Source organism: Solea solea, chromosome 12 (assembly GCF_958295425.1).
Source record: "Solea solea chromosome 12, fSolSol10.1, whole genome shotgun sequence".
NCBI classification, from domain to species: domain Eukaryota; kingdom Metazoa; phylum Chordata; class Actinopteri; order Pleuronectiformes; family Soleidae; genus Solea; species Solea solea.
In genome coordinates, this window is record NC_081145.1 from 624,834 (window position 1) to 643,794 (window position 18,961).

General features: G+C 45.4%; 1 protein-coding gene across 2 annotated transcripts; it reads right to left on the bottom strand.

The window, feature by feature from the left end:
• Positions 1–788: 788 nt before the first annotated feature.
• Positions 789–18,557, bottom strand: mapk8ip1a (mitogen-activated protein kinase 8 interacting protein 1a). Of its 2 annotated transcripts, none has more exons than XM_058645068.1 (12): positions 18,279–18,557; positions 15,320–15,395; positions 14,159–14,692; positions 13,290–13,778; positions 12,500–12,724; positions 12,064–12,139; positions 11,802–11,968; positions 11,625–11,728; positions 11,157–11,267; positions 8,700–8,770; positions 8,525–8,623; positions 789–2,658 (listed from the first exon to the last, which is right to left on the bottom strand). In XM_058645068.1, the coding sequence occupies exons 1-12, from the start codon at positions 18,348–18,350 to the stop codon at positions 2,586–2,588; spliced, it is 2,097 nt and encodes a 698-aa protein (XP_058501051.1). In that variant the 5' UTR covers positions 18,351–18,557; the 3' UTR covers positions 789–2,585. The 2 variants fall into 2 exon arrangements, with proteins under 2 accessions (XP_058501051.1, XP_058501050.1); XM_058645067.1 differs by having other exon boundaries at positions 14,159–14,710; positions 18,279–18,556.
• Positions 18,558–18,961: the final 404 nt, after the last annotated feature.

The window sequence follows — 18,961 nt, forward strand, 5'->3', positions numbered from 1 at the left end:
GGTTTGGTTTCTTTTACACCAACAGCATACAATTATAACTCCTATACAAATGTACGTATATACATACAGGATCTATACAGCATATATCTATGTGGACGCCGTAAACCTACTTTAAACACAGACAATTTTGTCTCACATGGCTGCGTGGACATTTAATTATTCATCAAACGCTTTTCAGAGTTAACATTGATTTTCATGTAGGGACTTAAAGTGTTGTTGTTGAAATTACAGCACATCGGAAAAAAATTACGGAAAAATCAATTAAACGTGACAAAAAAAACAAACCAGCAGCGTTTCAGCCACACTGTTAAATATGCTGCGTTCCATTTACATCGGAAGTCGGAGCTGGGAGTGAATGACGTCAGCGGCTTCAGAGAGAAGTCGCAACATAATGGACGCAAACATAACCTGAGCTGTTAGCCGCTGTTAGCCTTTGTTAGCCTCCGTACAGCCTCTGTTAGCCTCTGTTAGCTGCTGTTACAGCCGCTGTTAGCCTCCGTACAGCCTCTGTTAGCCTCTGTTACAGCCGCTGTTAGCCTCTGTTACAGCCACTGTTAGCTGCTGTTACAGCCACTGTTAGCTGCTGTTACAGCCGCTGTTAGCCTCTGTTACAGCCTCTGTTGCTGCTGTTACAGCCGCTGTTAGCCTTGGTTACAGCCACTGTTAGCTGCTGTTACAGCCGCTGTTAGCCTCTGTTACAGCTGCTGTTACAGGCTCTGTTAGCCTCTGTTACAGCTGCTGTTACAGCCTCTGTTAGCCTCTGTTACAGCCACTGTTAGCCTCTGTTACAGCCACTATTAGCCTCTGTTACAGCTGCTGTTAACTGTTGTTAGCCACTGTTAGCTGCTGTTATTATTTTAAAAGGCTGAACAGTTCCGTATTTACTGCGAAACAAACACAACAGAAGTGAAATAAACGGTAAAAGTAGCAGAGTTTGTACGAGCAGCCATTTTGAAGTCCCATGTCAGGGTTGGGGAAGTTGCTCCGAGTTTCCGAGTTCTGACTGTAAATGGAATACACCGACACTCCACGGCAGTGGAATGAAGAATGAAGGGATCTGAGTTTGACTGGAGACAAAAACTTCACCAAACACACAAACCGAGAAAAAAAAGGCACTGTTGTTTTTTTCAATAAAAAGAATAATAATAATTGACTTCTCACTTCTTTTGTCAGGAGGTGGAGCAGATTAACTTTCAATGAAATCTGGGATCTTAAAGTCATCTTTGGTCCATAATTCATAATACTGTAACCTTTAAGTCGGAATAGTTTAATGTCAAGGATCAAATGAGTCGATAAAAATGTATCGTGTAAGTGTAATGGGGCTTATTTTTAGTCCCTGCTCTGAAGAGGTTCCAGTCAACAGACGCCGGCCTCTGATTGGTCAGAGAGTGTCGTCACTGAAGAGTCATGAGTGCGACGTCAAAGTCAACAATGTCCAACTGTAGATCAAAGTAAAAAAGACTGAAAAATGCTGAAAACATGTGTTCATCTCCAACATTTAACCACTCACTCTCTCACACCAAAGTCCAGAGAGGAAATCAGTGATTTTAGCTGGGGCGACACAGGAGCTGCTGGTCCTCTGCTGCCTCGTGTGGTCACTTTATGTCACTGAGTTAAGTCTAAATGAAATATTTTAAAAGCCAAATTGACAAAATCAGACATTTGAACTAAGTGATGGAGGCAGAAGTGGATCATGTGTGTGTGTGTGTGTGTGATGTTAAAATCACTGGTTTTCTCTGGGGACTTTGGTGTGGGAGAGTGAGTGTTTTACAAACTAGACTCCTCCTTCTTCTTTTGATAATTTGACCAATCATGTCCAGTTTAGAGAGAGAGTTTGCCTCCTATTGGTCATTCTTCTAAGTCTATGATATCCAGGTCACATGATCATGTCTTTATCTCAACGTGAGACAGATGTCTGTAAACCACTCACTCTCCCACACCAAAGTCCACAGAGAAAACCAGTGATTTAACAAAACACACACACACGATCCACTGCTGCCTCCGTCACTAAGTTTAAACGTCTTATTTTGTATTATTCAGGATTGGAAATCCTTCCTTCAGTTTGACCTCAGTGACACAAAGTGACCACACGAGGCAGCAGAGGGCCAGCAGCTCCTGTGTCCTCACAGTTAAAATCACTGGTTTTCTCTCCGAGGTTTGGTGTGGGAGAGTGAGTGGTTTACAGACGTCTGTCTCACAGGGAGATACAGACGTGATCATGTGACCTGGATATCGTAGACTCAATCCGACATAGATTTTATTAGCCGAGTGTTTGGTTAGGTGGCTAAAAATCCGGTTTGTGTTAAGCGTCTTTGCTGGCAGCCATGTTTTCCGTACTCGTAGCAAAGTGTCCACACTTCAAAAACACCTGTAGTGTCCCTCTAATCAATTATAAAATGTGACTCGTGACGCCGCTGCATGGTTTCTGTGTCGTTGCATATATTCATTCTTTCCTATAAAATATATCAGTGTGGATGGATTTATGTTACATGTGATCATGTGATCATGTGATCATGTGACCTCTGTACTGTGAAACACTGAGCGCAGCAGTCCAGGCTCACATGCTCGTCATCATGACTCAGTGCTTATTCAATGAAGATGTCTTCAGTGGGACAGGAGTAGCTGATGTTGTCTTTAATATACTGCTGGAACGCCCTCCTGTGGACAACAGGAGACACAGTCAGGAGAAGCAAGAATACAGTGGACTTGTTCAGGAGGCGGAGACAAAACCAAGGTGAACACAAGCCTTAAACACCATCAATGTAAACACTGTGTGAGACAGACAGTGTGTTTAAATTCATGTTAAAAGTCAGATTACTGTGTGAGACAGACAGACAGACAGACAGACAGTCAGTGTGTTTAAATTCATGTTAAATCAGATTACTGTGTGTGACAGACAGACAGACAGTGTGTTTACATTCATGTTAAAAGTCAGATTACTGTGTGTGACAGACAGACAGACAGACAGTGTGTTTCAGTTCATGTTAAAAGTCAGATTACTGTGTGTGACAGACAGACAGACAGACAGTGTGTTTAAATTCATGTTAAAAGTCAGATTACTGTGTGTGACAGACAGACAGACAGACAGACAGTGTGTTTAAATTCATGTTAAAAGTCAGATTACTGTGTGTGACAGACAGACAGACAGACAGACAGTCAGTGTGTTTAAATTCATGTTAAGAGTCAGATTACTGTGTGTGACAGACAGACAGACAGACAGACAGTGTGTTTCAGTTCATGTTAAAAGTCAGATTACTGTGTGTGACAGACAGACAGACAGTGTGTTTCAGTTTATGTTAAAAGTCAGATTACTGTGTGTGACAGACAGGCAGACAGACAGACAGACAGACAGACAGACTGTGTTTAAATTCATGTTAAAAGTCAGATTACTGTGTGTGACAGACAGACAGACAGTGTGTTTCAGTTCATGTTAAAAGTCAGATTACTGTGTGTGACAGACAGACAGACAGACAGTGTGTTTAAATTCATGTTAAGAGTCAGATTACTGTGTGTGACAGACAGGCAGACAGACAGACAGACAGACAGACAGACTGTGTTTAAATTCATGTTAAAAGTCAGATTACTGTGTGTGACAGACAGACAGACAGACAGACAGACTGTGTTTAAATTCATGTTAAGAGTCAGATTACTGTGTGTGACAGACAGACAGACAGTGTGTTTCAGTTCATGTTAAAAGTCAGATTACTGTGTGTGACAGACAGACAGACAGACAGTGTGTTTAAATTCATGTTAAGAGTCAGATTACTGTGTGTGACAGACAGGCAGACAGACAGGCAGACAGACAGACAGACTGTGTTTAAATTCATGTTAAAAGTCAGATTACTGTGTGTGACAGACAGACAGACAGACAGACAGACTGTGTTTAAATTCATGTTAAGAGTCAGATTACTGTGTGTGACAGACAGACAGACAGACAGACAGTGTGTTTAAATTCATGTTAAGAGTCAGATTACTGTGTGTGACAGACAGGCAGACAGACAGACAGACAGACAGACAGACAGACAGACTGTGTTTAAATTCATGTTAAAAGTCAGATTACTGTGTGTGACAGACAGACAGACAGACAGACAGACTGTGTTTAAATTCATGTTAAGAGTCAGATTACTGTGTGTGACAGACAGACAGACAGTGTGTTTCAGTTCATGTTAAAAGTCAGATTACTGTGTGTGACAGACAGACAGACAGACAGTGTGTTTAAATTCATGTTAAGAGTCAGATTACTGTGTGTGACAGACAGGCAGACAGACAGGCAGACAGACAGACAGACTGTGTTTAAATTCATGTTAAAAGTCAGATTACTGTGTGTGACAGACAGACAGACAGACAGACAGACAGACAGACTGTGTTTAAATTCATGTTAAGAGTCAGATTACTGTGTGTGACAGACAGACAGACAGACAGACAGTGTGTTTAAATTCATGTTAAGTCAGATTACTGTGTGTGACAGACAGACAGACAGACAGTAAAAGTCAGACTTTAGTCAAACACTAAGTTGATAAATCCGTTCTCTTAAAGTCACATAAAATCCAACTCATCGTGTGTCATAGTCTGATTACTCAGACATGTACTGATTACTCGTACATGTGTACACTATGTCCTTGACGCATCAACTGCAGGAGACATGTCCATCTGATTTGTCTCATCATTAACATGGACAAGCAGGAACGAGACACAGGCCGTTTCTCAATATCCATACTTGTGCGTTCTTGTGCGTACGTGTGCATACTTGTCGGTACTTGTGCGTACTTGTCCGTACTTGAGCGTACTTGTCCGTACTTGAGCGTACTTGTCCGTACATGTCCGTACTTGTGCGTACGTGTGCGTACTTGTCTGTACTTGTGCGTACTCGTCCGTACTTGTCTGTACTTGTGCGTACTCGTCCGTACTCGTCCGTACTTGTCTGTACTTGTCCGTACTTGAGCGTACATGTCCGTACTTGTGCGTACTTGTCCTTACTTGTGCGTACTTGTCCTTACTTGTGCGTACTTGTCCGTTCTTGTCCTTACTTGTGCGTACTTGTGTGTACTTGTGAGTACTTGTGCATACTTGTGCGTACTTGTGCGTACTTTTCCTGCGCAGTTGTGCGTACTTGTGCATACTTGTCCGTACTTGTGCGTACTTGTGCATACTTGTCCGTACTTGTGCGTACTTGTCCGTACTTGAGCGTACTTGTCCATACATGTCCGTACTTGTGCGTACTTGTCTGTACTTGTGCGTACTCGTCCGTACTTTTCTGTACTTGTGCGTACTTGTGCGTACTCGTCTGTACTCGTCCGTACTCGTGCGTACTTGTGCGTACTTGTCCGTACCTGTGCGTACTTGTCCGTACCTGTGCATACTTGTCCATACTTGTCCGTATTTGTGCGTACTTTTCCGTACTTGTGCGTACTTGTCCATACTTGTCCGTATTTGTGCGTACTTTTCTGTACTTGTGCGTACTTGTCCGTATGTGTGCGTACTTGTGAGTACTTGTGAGTACTTGTGAGTACTTGTGCGTACTTGTGCGTACTTGTCCGTATTTGTGCGTACTTTTGAGTACTTGTGCGTACTTGTCCCTACTTGTCCGTACTTATGCGTACTTGTCCGTACTTGTGCGTACTTGTCCATACCTGTGCGTACTTGCGTACTCCCGTACTTGTGAAAACGTCATCAGCCTCAGTCCAAGTTCTGTTCCAATTCTCAAGCGGTTCTCAAACCCGGAAGTGTTCTCGCTCCGCCCATTTTTACCAAGTATGCATCGGAAGTGACTTAAGCGTACTTGGGATGGCCATGTATCCCAGAATGCATTTCGGCGGAGCATAGCAGCAGATAATAAAAATATAAATATGAAATAAATATTTTTCTGTGTCCCGGAACAAGGTTTTAACATCATTTGAGGCGAGAAATGAGTCATTTAGAATTCAAACATGTGGTTTGTGTATGAAGATATGACGTATTTATAGTTTGTCAGAGGTGATAAGCTCCGCCTCTGCGGACGCTCGGCGCTCACTGTGCCCGGCACAGAGCAGCGTTACCTCGGCCTGTCCTGATGAAATGATCCGCTGGCTCAGACGTCGCTGTCATTAGATGCTCGGTGTGATCCATAGATTTGTGGTTGACGTGTTATTTTGTTTTTAATGGAAATGTTCTGACCTGACAGTTTGAAAGTTTGTATATTATTAATGTTTTATTTATTTTAACTTTGAATTTTAGATTTATATTAAAGTCGCACAGTCATTGTCTCTGTATTTAAACATAATATGTACATCTATGTATATATATACACACACACTACTCTACAATGCTGTAATATATCTATTTCCACATGATACTGTATATTTTAATAAATGAAGTTAAATATTTAAAATGTGAAAATAATAGCAATGTATATGCATTTATTAAAAGTATTTCATATGTTCATTTATCAACACTGTGGGTGGCGCTTATGAGACTTAAGCATTTGGCGCCACCCGCCATTCAAACAGTAGAACAAGGAAGTACGCCGCTGTTCCAATTGATGAATCATACTTGTGTACTCTGTACTTGGTAAGTATGTACTCCACTTCTCAAGTATATACTTCCCAAGTACGGCTGGAGTACATCCTTGCATACTTGAGTATTGAGAAAAGGCCACAGAACCACAGCACTGTCCAGCCATAAACTGATTAAACACACAAGCTTATAGAGAGATATAGCGCCACCTACGGAGGCAGAGTCACACGTGTACGGACAATAAATCCACGTTGTCCTCCACATGCAAACCCAGACTCTGTCAAATGTCTGATTGCCTGTCTTAGTCAGACTATGACCTTAGTCTGACTAAACTGAGTGTAAATGTAGTGAGTGAAAAAATGGCTGCCAGTGAGGACACTGTGAAAATAGCTCCTTAAAGTGGACATATTATACCCTATTTCTCCAAGTGAAACTAGTTCCCTGGTGTCCTAATGAACATGTCAGTGACATGCTTTGGTCAAAATACCATAAGGATGAAGCACCATAGCAGTTCAATAACCCTGCTAAACCCGCCCCTTTCAGAACGCTCGGTTTTGTGCCTGGTTCCTTTATATGCAAATGAGACACAGGCAAACACACGCCCACTTCTTCCAGGGGGTTTCTGATTTGTCCTTTTTACTGCACTCACTCGCTCAGCTCCTGTTCCCTCCGCTCCATTCCTCTCCCCCTCCCTCCACTAGTTCTCTGACAATATCAACATGGCAGCGAGAGTGTCGTCACAGGAAGAGACGTCCGACACAAGGATCGAGCCGAACACTGACCAACTGTAAATCAGTTAAAAACACTTAGGGACAGCACCACTGATTACTGTACGTGACTGTATCAGACTGAGTCTGTGCTCCGGTCATGGAGGACGTACTGAACAAATATCTTTAATTAGGACGTGTCAGAATGGTCAGTTATGACCTCTATGTGACCTTTTCTTAACAATGTGTGTGTTTGTACGTCGGTGAAATACGGTCGCTGACTAAATACGGCGACCGCTGGCCGCAGTCTGATGTGAAGTGGTGCGAACACACAAACACACGTTTGCTGACTTTATCCGGCACATTAGCTTCATATATAAAATCCTCTGAGGCTGGAAGTTTGTGTAAAACACTGTGCTCCACTGTGCAGCCACCAACAGCACACTTGTCCCTCCGCGTTGACATAATACCGCTCTTCCTCCCTCGCCTGCACTCTCGCAGGGACAAGGTGGAGCTAAGGTGGAGCTAAGGTGGAGCTAAGGTGGAGCTAAGGTGGAGTTAAGGTGGAGCTAAGGTGGAGCTAAGGTGGAGCTCTCGAAGTAAACTTACTGGTGGGCGGTAACATTCGCGGTGAAATGCGCATGCTGCCGTCATAAGTGCAGGGAATTCAACATCACGTGTTTTATCGCCTATACTTACACTAAGGGGGACCACGAAAACATGACTGAGTATTCTTTTTCCACACTTTGGCGACTGGTAGGGCCCCCAGAGTCCCAAATATAAGTATTAAAATGGTTAAAAAGTTGATTTTGCATAATATGTCCCCTTTAACAAAAGGTCACGTCTTTATCTCACTGTGTAAACCACTCACTCTGCCACACACACACACACACACTCTGCCACACACACACACATACACACTCACACAGCCACACACACACACACATACACACACACACACACTCACTCTGCCATACCAAAGTCCACAGTGAACACCAGTGAGTTTAGCTGCTGGTCCTCTGCTGCCTCATGTGGTCACTTTGTGTCACTGACGTCAGTCTGAAGGTTGGATTTCAAACACTGAAGTGACAAAATAAGACTTTGGAGGCAGCAATGGATCATGTGTGTGTGTGTGTGTGTGTGTGTGTGTGTGTGTGGGAGAGTGAGTGGTTAACACAGTGAGATAAAGACTTGATCATGTGACCCAGATGTTTTCTGTGTGTCAGAATAATAATAATAATAATAATAATAATAATAATAATAATAATAACAATAATATCACAGAACCACAGTGTACAAACCTTAACACATGAAAAAATTCTTACCCTAAAGATTTGGCGAGAGGATGTGATGTCGTGTCTGACATCATCACATGACAGGCAAAGCGCTGTTGGTCGGGGTGTTTGGTGATGAAACCGAAGTACCTGTGATGATATGATGTTTGTTAACGGGATTTAAATCAGCCGCAGACTGAGAGGAGGCGCGGGAGGCGGGACTCACCTGCTGTGTTTAGGATGACAACCACAGAACGAGATGTTCTTCAGCTGGAAGAAATGAAAACACTGCTCTCCCTGAACAAGACAGAGACACAAGCTGTGTGACGCTGGGACGTCCCACTGACCCTGAACACAACACCATGGACTTTCTGTTCATGAAGGAAGGAAGGGAGGGAGGGAGGAGGGAAGGAAGGAAGGAAGGGAGGAAGGGAGGAAGGAGACACAACAACTCACCAACAACAAGCTGCTGTTAGGAAGCAAGGGAGGAGGGAAGGAAGGGAGGAAGGAGACCCAACAACTAACCAACAACAAGCTGCTGTTAGGAAGCAAGGGAGGAGGGAAGGAAGGGAGGAAGGAGACCCAACAACTAACCAACAACAAGCTGCTGTTAGGAAGCAAGGGAGGAGGGAAGGAAGGGAGGAAGGAGACCCAATAACTAACCAACAACAAGCTGCTGTTAGGAAGCAAGGGAGGAGGGAAGGAAGGGAGGAAGGAGACCCAATAACTAACCAACAACAAGCTGCTGTTAGGAAGCAAGGGAGGAGGGAAGGAAGGGAGGAAGGAGACCCAATAACTAACCAACAACAAGCTGCTGTAAGGAAGGAAGGGAGAAAGGAGACCCAATAACTCACCAACAACAAGCTGCTGTTAGGAAGCAAGGGAGGAGGGAAGGAAGGGAGGAAGGAGACCCAACAACTAACCAACAACAAGCTGCTGTAAGGAAGCAAGGGAGGAGGGAAGGAAGGGAGGAAGGAGACCCAACAACTAACCAACAACAAGCTGATGTTAGGAAGCAAGGGAGGAGGGAAGGAAGGGAGGAAGGAGACCCAATAACTCACCAACAACAAGCTGCTGTAAGGAAGCAAGGGAGGAGGGAAGGAAGGGAGGAAGGAGACCCAACAACTAACCAACAACAAGCTGCTGTTAGGAAGCAAGGGAGGAGGGAAGGAAGGGAGGAAGGAGACCCAACAACTAACCAACAACAAGCTGCTGTTAGGAAGCAAGGGAGGAGGGAAGGAAGGGAGGAAGGAGACCCAACAACTAACCAACAACAAGCTGAAGCAAGGGATGAGGGAAGGAAGGAAGGAAGGAGACCCAACAACTAACCAACAACAAGCTGCTGTTAGGAAGCAAGGGAGGAGGGAAGGAAGGGAGGAAGGAGACCCAATAACTCACCAACAACAAGCTGCTGTAAGGAAGCAAGGGAGGAGGGAAGGAAGGGAGGAAGGAGACCCAACAACTAACCAACAACAAGCTGAAGCAAGGGATGAGGGAAGGAAGGAAGGAAGGAGACCCAATAACTAACCAACAACAAGCTGCTGTTAGGAAGCAAGGAAGGAGGGAAGGAAGGGAGGAGACCCACCAACTCACCAACAACTGCTGTAAGGAAGCAAGGAAGAAAGAAAGGAAGGAAGGAAGGAAGGAAGGAAGGAAGGAAGGAAGGAAGGAAGGGAGAAAGGAGACCCAACAACTAACCAACAACAAGATGCTGTTAGGAAGCAAGGAAGAAAGGAAGGAAGGGATGGAGGAAGGAGACCCAACAACTAATCGACAACAAGCTGCTGTTAGGAAGCAAGCAAGGAAGGAAGGAAGGAAGGAAGGAAGGTGACCCAACAACTAACCAACAACAAGCTGCTGTTAGGAAGCAAGGGAGGAGGGAAGGAAGGGAGGGAGGAAGGAGACCCAACAACTAACCAACAACAAGCTGCTGTTAGGTAGGAAGCAAGCAAGGAAGAAAGGAAGAAAGGAAGGAAGGAAGGAAGGAAGGTGACCCAACAACTAACCAACAACAAGCTGCTGTTAGGAAGCAAGGGAGGAGGGAAGGAAGGAAGGGAGGAAGGAGACCCAACAACTAACCAACAACTGCTGTTAGGAAGCAAGGGAGGAGGGAAGGAAGGGAGGGAGGAAGGAGACCCAACAACTAACCAACAACAAGCTGCTGTTAGGAAGCAAGGAAGAAAGGAAGGAAAGGAGGGAGGAAGGAGACCCAACAACTAACCAACAACTGCTGTTAGGAAGCAAGGGAGGAGGGAAGGAAGGGAGGGAGGAAGGAGACCCAACAACTAACCAACAACAAGCTGCTGTTAGGAAGCAAGGAAGAAAGGAAGGAAGGGAGGGAGGAAGGAGACCCAACAACTAACCAACAACAAACTGCTGTAAGGACGCAAGGAAGGAGGGAAGGAAAGGAGGAAGGAGACCCAACAACTAACCAACAACTGCTGTTAGGAAGCAATGGAGGAGGGAAGGAAGGGAGGGAGGGAGGAAGGAGACCCAACAACTAACCAACAACAACAAGCAAGGAAGGAAGGAAGGAAGGAGACCCAACAACTAACCAACAACAAGCTGCTGTTAGGAAGCAAGGAAGAAAGGAAGGAAGGGAGAAGGGAAGGAAGGAACGAGCAAAGTAAAAGGAATGAAGGATTGTAAGCTAGGAATGAATGAATGAATGAAGTGGGCGTACCCTGTGGTCAGAGTGACACTGGTCGTGAACGTTGATCTTCACTCCTCTCACACTGATCTCCAGAACACATGGAGGCGGAGCCTGAGCTGCTGCACGTCTGTTACATGCAACCTGTTCACGACAATCAACAAACAACGTAAACGTGTTCTCATCAACCATTTTAGGCTGTTTGTCGCAGTTTGTTTGTTCGGGTTGTTTGTCTGTCACGTCATAGGTCACATCGTAGGTAGCGTCGTAGGTTGTAGGTCGCGTCGTAAGTCGTGTCCTCGGTCATGTCGTAGCTCCGTCCTCGGTCACTCTGTAACTCGCGCCGTAGGTCGCGTCGTAGGTCAGGTCGTAGGTCACGTCCTCGGTCACAATCGTAGGTCGCATCGTAGGTCCCGTCCTAGGTCACGTCGTAGGTCCCGTCCTAGGTCACGTCGTAGGTCCCGTCCTAGGTCCCGTCGTAGGTCATGTGTGCTTCTTTACCTTGTGCATGGCGGCACACAGAACGTTGCTGCCTTTGTGAACAGGAACCTGAACTGAACCCAGGAATCGGACGTGAAAGTGTTCGACGCGACCGTCTCTGTGCGCTGTGAGGAAGAGGAGAAACCTGGTGAATGAGTGATTCTCTGCTTTCACTCGTCCATCGTCTGGTCTGCGTACCTTGGTTGTTCTCTTTGGCTAACTTGACAGCGTAGAACGCAGGAAAGACGCCGCTGGCTCCCGTCCTCATGTTGTAACCATGACACCACAGATCCTCAGACTGACTCAGCAGTAACAGCGGGTCATCCGTCTCCAGGTGAAGCTCGTCTGCATGACGAGGGACAAACCTGAAAGGACAAGTAAAACCACGTTCAGGTTCAGGTTCAGGTTCCAGTGTGACGTGTTGGTGTGGACACGCGTGTGTTTGCTCATGTGTCTCCACCTGTAGGCGGCTCTGTGACTCTGCGGTCGCTCCACGCCGTCCAGTACACAGGAGAAGACGCTGAATGAGCCGGCACCTGAACGCAACATCACAAAGATGAACAACATTACGTTTATCAATCTCTGAACTATTATTATTATTGTTATTGTTATTGTTATTGTTATTGTTACTATTATTATCATTCTCATTATCATTCTCATTCTCATTCTCATTATCATTATCATTATCATTATCATCATCATTATTATTATTAACTGTGTTTCTGTTGTTTTATGAGTCAACGATCTGGAAAAATCAAATCAATAAAAACCTGCTCAAGCATCGTCATGATTTTCTTCAGTTTCCACTGGCGGCCATTTTGTTTTAATTGAGAATGAACGCTCACAGAATTATCCGCTCACTGTGAACACTTTAAAATGAGAGAGATTTAAATAACCTGTAGCACTGTAATGGCCGCTGTTGTCAGTGAAGAGGTTGAGGAACTTCCTGCTCCTGGTAGCTCCGCCTCTTCCTGTTTGAGCCTCCTGGTCCTGTGATGTGACCTTGGTCCTGAAGAACCTGGAAACTACGACATCGCGCCGCCTCTTCACCTCCTCCTCCCTCCTCCGCCTCACCTCCTCATCCCTCCATTTCCTCGGCTGCTCTTCTTCCTTTCTTCTTTCTGAAAACAAGTTAATCATTGTACATGTTTAAAACATGGCCGACTTCCTGGTCAAGTTTGTAGCCATGTTGGGTCTCTTGTGTCACGTATGAAGTTTTGTGGAGATCGATCAGTGTATGGCGAAGCTCAAAAACGACCACAAAACACGGATCGCATTTTTTAAGAATAATTTGAGGGGGAAACGATTCCTCGCTCGGGCCCCGACGTTCTGGTCCCGACGTTCTGGCCCCGACGTTCTGGCCCCGACGTTCTGGCCCCGGCGTTCTGGTCCCGACGTTCTGGCCCCGACGTTCTGGCCCCGGCGTTCTGGCCCCGGCGTTCTGGCGTTAATAATTTTTTAAGCAGCCGTTCTTTTCTTTTTTTTTAGTATATTTTTTGGGCTTTTTTTTGCCTTTAATCGACGAAACTGTGGAGATAGAGACAGGAAATTAAGCAGAGAGGGGGAACGACTCGCAGGAAAGGGCTGCCCGATGCGGGATTCGAACCCTAACCTCGACATGGGGCGGCAGTAAGCTAAACGAGAGAAGAAGAACACTTTGGCAGCCATCAGTCGTGTCCTCCTCACCTTGCGTCCTCGTCTCCTCTGTCCTCTTCCTCTCCTCCTCGTACTCGGGATCCTCGTCCTCGTTGGCCGACTGGTATACCGTCTCTGCGTCACTGTCGTCCTTGTCGTCATGGTGACGGTGTAAACAGTCTTTAAGGCTGCCCAGCTCCAGCTGAGCGTCTTCATCCACCACCAGTGTGTATTTCACCGAGTCATAGTTCAAACTCGACACACACACCCCTCCGTCTCCATCCACCTCCAATTTGGTACAGTCCATTTGTGGTGGTGGATCACTTCCTGTCACACAGAGGGCGGGACTGTTGTGGGTGGGGTCTCCCTCAGCCTCCTCTTCGCTGATGTCCGGGTTGGTTCTGTTGGACACAGAGGGGTGCAGCGGTTCTGGTGGAGGTCCTTCTGTGTCTGAGCTGAGGGACATTCTGTTGGACCCGCCCTCACTGCTGGACCGGGACAGAACCGGAGCAGGATCCTGGCTCCTGTCGTGACTCTGGACTAAAAACAGAAAGACACAACATGTTCTCGGTCAGTCGGATCAGAGCCAGGTCACGTTAGGACCAGATTCACCACGGAATAGTCGCAAAAGCCCCTCCCCCTCCCTGATCCCCCCTCCCCCTTTCTAAACACCTGTGTCTGACGGTCCAAACCATAGACAGCAGTTTAACACAGTGTGTGTGTGTTTGTTTAGAGTCACTCTAACAGCGCCATACACACTCATTATAAAGTCTGAAATTGTCCAAAACAAAAGGACAAACTTAAACTTAAACTTAAACTTAAACTGTGATTGTGTAAAAAAGCTGTTTAAAGTTTAAACCACGTCTCGACGACACTGACGCTCCACAGTGGATCGACAGCTGGTGTGTGCGGTTCTTCACCTGGTTCTGGGTTCTTGTCCTGGTTCCTGGGTGCTACAGGTGTGCGTGGAACCACCATGGCGGGTAGGTAAACCTCCTGGCTGGCCGGCGGCAGGGTGCTGGTCCTCCCCGCGGCTCCTCTCTTCGCTCTGGCCTCAGCTCCTCGGTTCTTGGCTGCGTTGGTGTCTCTGGTCCTCTGAAGCGAGTTCTTGTCCCTGTCCTTGGCCCTGGACTCTGCACACAGTCTCCCCGTCCTCTTGTCCTCCCTCCCTGTCGCCACTCCGTCCTTCCCTCTGACGTCTACTGTACTCCTCTCTTTCATCATGGCTGCTGCTCCTCCTTTTCCTCTCCCTCCTCCAGCTCCTCCTCCAGCTCCTCCTCCTCTCCGCTGACTCCTTGGACTACTGGACACAGACGCCTGTTTGTCCCGCAGGCGCGTGCGTGCGTCCGTTGTGACCGCCTGACTCTTGGTTCTGCCCTCATTGGCTGTGGGTGGTTTGGGGGCGGGGCGCCGCGTGCTGTGCCGGACTTTGTCCTCTGCTTTAGGTTTGACGTCTGAGGGAGGGACAGCCGCTTAACACACACACAGGGATCAGATTAGGAATTAGGAAACCACACAGGGATCAGATTAGGAATTAGGAAACCACACAGGGATTATTCTTTCCTCAAGAAAACAGAGCGCAGCATTGGAGGAGCTTCAAGATGCATTCATGAAACATCATAAATGTCTACGTCACATGATCACGTCTTTACGTCTGTAAACCACTCACTCTCCCTCCCACACACACACACACACACACTGCTGCCTCCATCATTAAGTTCAAACGTCTTGAAACGTCTGATTTTGTCACTTAACTCAATGACACAAAGTGACCACACGAGGCAGCAGAGGACCAGCAACTCCTGTGTCCCCCCAGCTAAAATCACTCTGTGGACTTTGGTGTCAGAGAGTGAGTGTGTGTGTGTGTGTGTGTGGGAGAGAGTGAGTGACTGCATGGATGGACACAGTGTTGTTTTCGTCAACAATGACGATGAGGAAATTATTTTGTTGACGATTTTTCATGACGATAACGAATGAATAAAATGTGACTTAAACAATAAGCATTTTAGTCCAAAAGTCTAAAACTAAGACTAAATCTAGAATGGCTGCCAAAAACAACACTGGATGGACGATGTCAGCACCTGTGATATGTGGGGAAGAAGAGTGAGACTCCTTCCAGCTGTCCTTCTTTCCCAGAGAGTTGTTGTTGATGGAATCCTGGAGAGAGATAAAGAGAGAGAGCAGCAGTGTTTTTGTCTCCATGACGACGACTGGTCCTGACAAGGTCAGTGTTTATGACAGAAAATAAAAAAACACACACACACCTGAATAAACAAGATTTAACTCATTTTCACCAGAAAAAGATTAACATTGAGCTTTCATGAATAAAATTAATACTGCAACTAACGAGTCATCGACGATTGAAACGGGCGTCAACTCATGGGACAATAAATCACACAGTGACTCAGTGTCTCTTTAACTAGCGGCAGCTTTTCAGTTCACCGTGAGTCTTTAAACCAAGAACCAGAGAAAATACTGATGTCTCAGTAACACATTAAAATAAAAATGAGACTTTATTCACACAGTGATTCTCCGCCAAGCAAAAAATAAATCTCGTACAAACACACCCGAAAAATAAATCTCGTACAAACACACCCAGAAAAATAAATCTCGTACAAACACACCCGAAAAATAAATCTCGTACAAACACACCCGAAAAATAAATCTCGTACAAACACACCCGAAAAATAAATCTTGAATAAACAGACCAGAAAAATAAATCTCGTACAAACACACCCGAAAAATAAATCTCGTACAAACACACCCGAAAAATAAATCTCGTACAAACACACCCGAAAAATAAATCTCGAATAAACAGACCAGAAAAATAAATCTCGTACAAACACACCCGAAAAATAAATCTCGTACAAACACACCCGAAAAATAAATCTCGTACAAACACACCCGAAAAATAAATCTCGTACAAACACACCCGAAAAATAAATCTTGAATAAACAGACCAGAAAAATAAATCTCGTACAAACACACCCGAAAAATAAATCTCGTACAAACACACCCGAAAAATAAATCTCGTACAAACACACCCGAAAAATAAATCTCGAATAAACAGACCAGAAAAATAAATCTCGTACAAACACACCCGAAAAATAAATCTCGTACAAACACACCCGAAAAATAAATCTCGTACAAACACACCCGAAAAATAAATCTCGCTTTGCACTTCCAGGCCACTTACAAAATTACGAGTTTACATTATGAACTATTTCTGCCTTATTTCATTCTCAATCGTTTTTATCTTACATTCTCTTTCATTATCGTAGATTTTATCATATATTTTTAACTCAGATGATCACGACTGGACGTCTCGTGTTGACCTTTAACCTTTGAATAATCCCCCCCCCCCCCGCTGCTGTGTTCTGCTCTGAACACAAAGCTCTGATTGTTCTGAGATTTTTCAGCTCTGTTGAAGAAACACAGAAAAACTGACGCTGCGATTTTTTGATGAAATGAAAACTAAAAATCAGGTTTCTCTCAGTGTTTTTCATCAAATCCACACAAACATTCTAAATATATAAACGCACTCCTCTCTCTCTCTCTCTCTTTCTCTCTGGTGACATCATTTCCAGGAAGTGGAAGCATGGAGCATGAAACAGGAAGTGTGGAATGGTGTTGCGTCCACACACACACACACACACACACACACACACACACACACACACACACACACACCTGACTTACATCCACTGAGCAACTGCTCTCCTGTCCCACACCGCTCTATGTTACTATGGTTACCCTGTGTGTGTGTGTGTATAATGTCCTCTTCCAGATTCCACATTCAAATTAGAAACGTCGTCTCAATACTGTTTTGACACCAGCAGGGGGAGACACTGAGACATTGAGCTCTCCTGTCAGAACCAGGTCAAAGGAGCTGCTGGTCCTCTGCTGCCTCGTGTGGTCACTTTGTGTCACTGAGGGAAGTCTGAGTGAGGGAATGTAAAAGCCCAAGTGACAAACTAAGACATGTGAACTTAGTGATGGAGGCAGCAGTGGATCAACGACTCCTGAAAATCACTCGGTCAGGACAGAACAACCAATAGGAGGCAAACGCTCTCTAAACTGCTCTATGATTGGTCGAATTATCTAAAGAAGGGGCAATAAAGAACGAACAGAGGCAGAATAACAACGACAGGAGTTACGTATGGCAGCTTTAATGAGCCAACGTGTGTCTCTCTGCTGGCAGCCATTTTGTTTTCACTCAGAGTGAGCGTCTGTGTCTCACACTGGTTCTCACCAGCAGGGGGTGCTCACAGCACAGTCGGTGTGTGTGTCCTTCATCACACACACACACACTGACCTATGAATGTTGATATTTAAAAAAAAAACATGTCTTTGAAACAATGCCATCGATCAGTGAAACAGGAGTACACACACACGCACACACACACACACACACAAGTACACGCACACACACACACACAAGTACACACACACACACACAAACACACACACACGTTGGACATTCATGACTTGAGGGGACATTGCATTGACTTACATTCATTTCCTGGAGACTTACTCTAACCTTAACCATAATTACTACTGGCCTAATCCTAATCCTAATCCTAATCCTAACCTCAACCTAACCTTAAAACATATCTTCACCTTAAAATGTAGTCATTTACGTTGTGGGGACTTGATCTTTGTCCCCACAAGGAAGACAAGTCCCCATAATGTGAGTGTGTAAACAGTTTTAGGTCCCCACAACATTAGTAATACCCGCATATACTCACACACACAGACACACACACACATACGCACGCACGCACGCACACACACATTGCTGTCTCATTCTGAAAACAGGATCCTCCCAGCACACACACACACACACACACACACACACACAGTGTTATCCATTCACTGAGCTTGATGCCACTGCTGTCTCATCCTAAACACACCCATGCTCTCAGTCTTCTCTCTCTCTTTCACACACACACACACACAGGGACACACACACACACACAAGGACACACACACACACAGTGACACACACACACACAGGGACACACACACAGGGACACACACCTGGGTGCCAGCAGGTGGTAGCTGTGGGAACAGATCCAGAGTGGTTGGTCTTTTTGGTCGATATTTGTCCATGACAGCTGAGGTTGATGGTTCCTCCTCAGACAGCAGCACCTTCCTCTTCCTCTCCTCCTCCCTCCTCTTCTTCACCTCCTCCTCTTTCCTCCTGTTCTCCGGCAGATGCAGCTTCTCCTCAGCTCGGCTCAGGCCTCTCCCCGCCCTCCTCCTCCTCTACCTCCTTCTATTCATCCCTTCTTCTCCTTCTCCTTCTCCTTCCGCCTGGTGTGCACTGACACGCCTCTACTGATGCCTCCTGACCTGCTGATTGGCTGGCTGCAGTGTCACATAATCATCATCATCATCATTCTGGAAGAGCAGAGAGTAGAAGGAGAGATGCAGGAGAAAAGAGAGAAGGAGGAGGGGGGGAGTCATTGCCAGCCAATCAGAACAAGGCATGACATCATCAGCTTCTGTGCCACTGGCATTTCCTGTCACTTGAGGCTCATAAACAGTGTGTGTGTGTGTGTGTGTGTGTGTGTGTGTGTGTGTGTGTGTAATTATGAGATACAAAGTCAACTTTGATTTAATATTCCATAATTATGATATACAACATCATAATTATGAGATACTACGTTATAATCATGATAATAAGTCATTAATATAAAATGCAAAGTCATAATAATGAT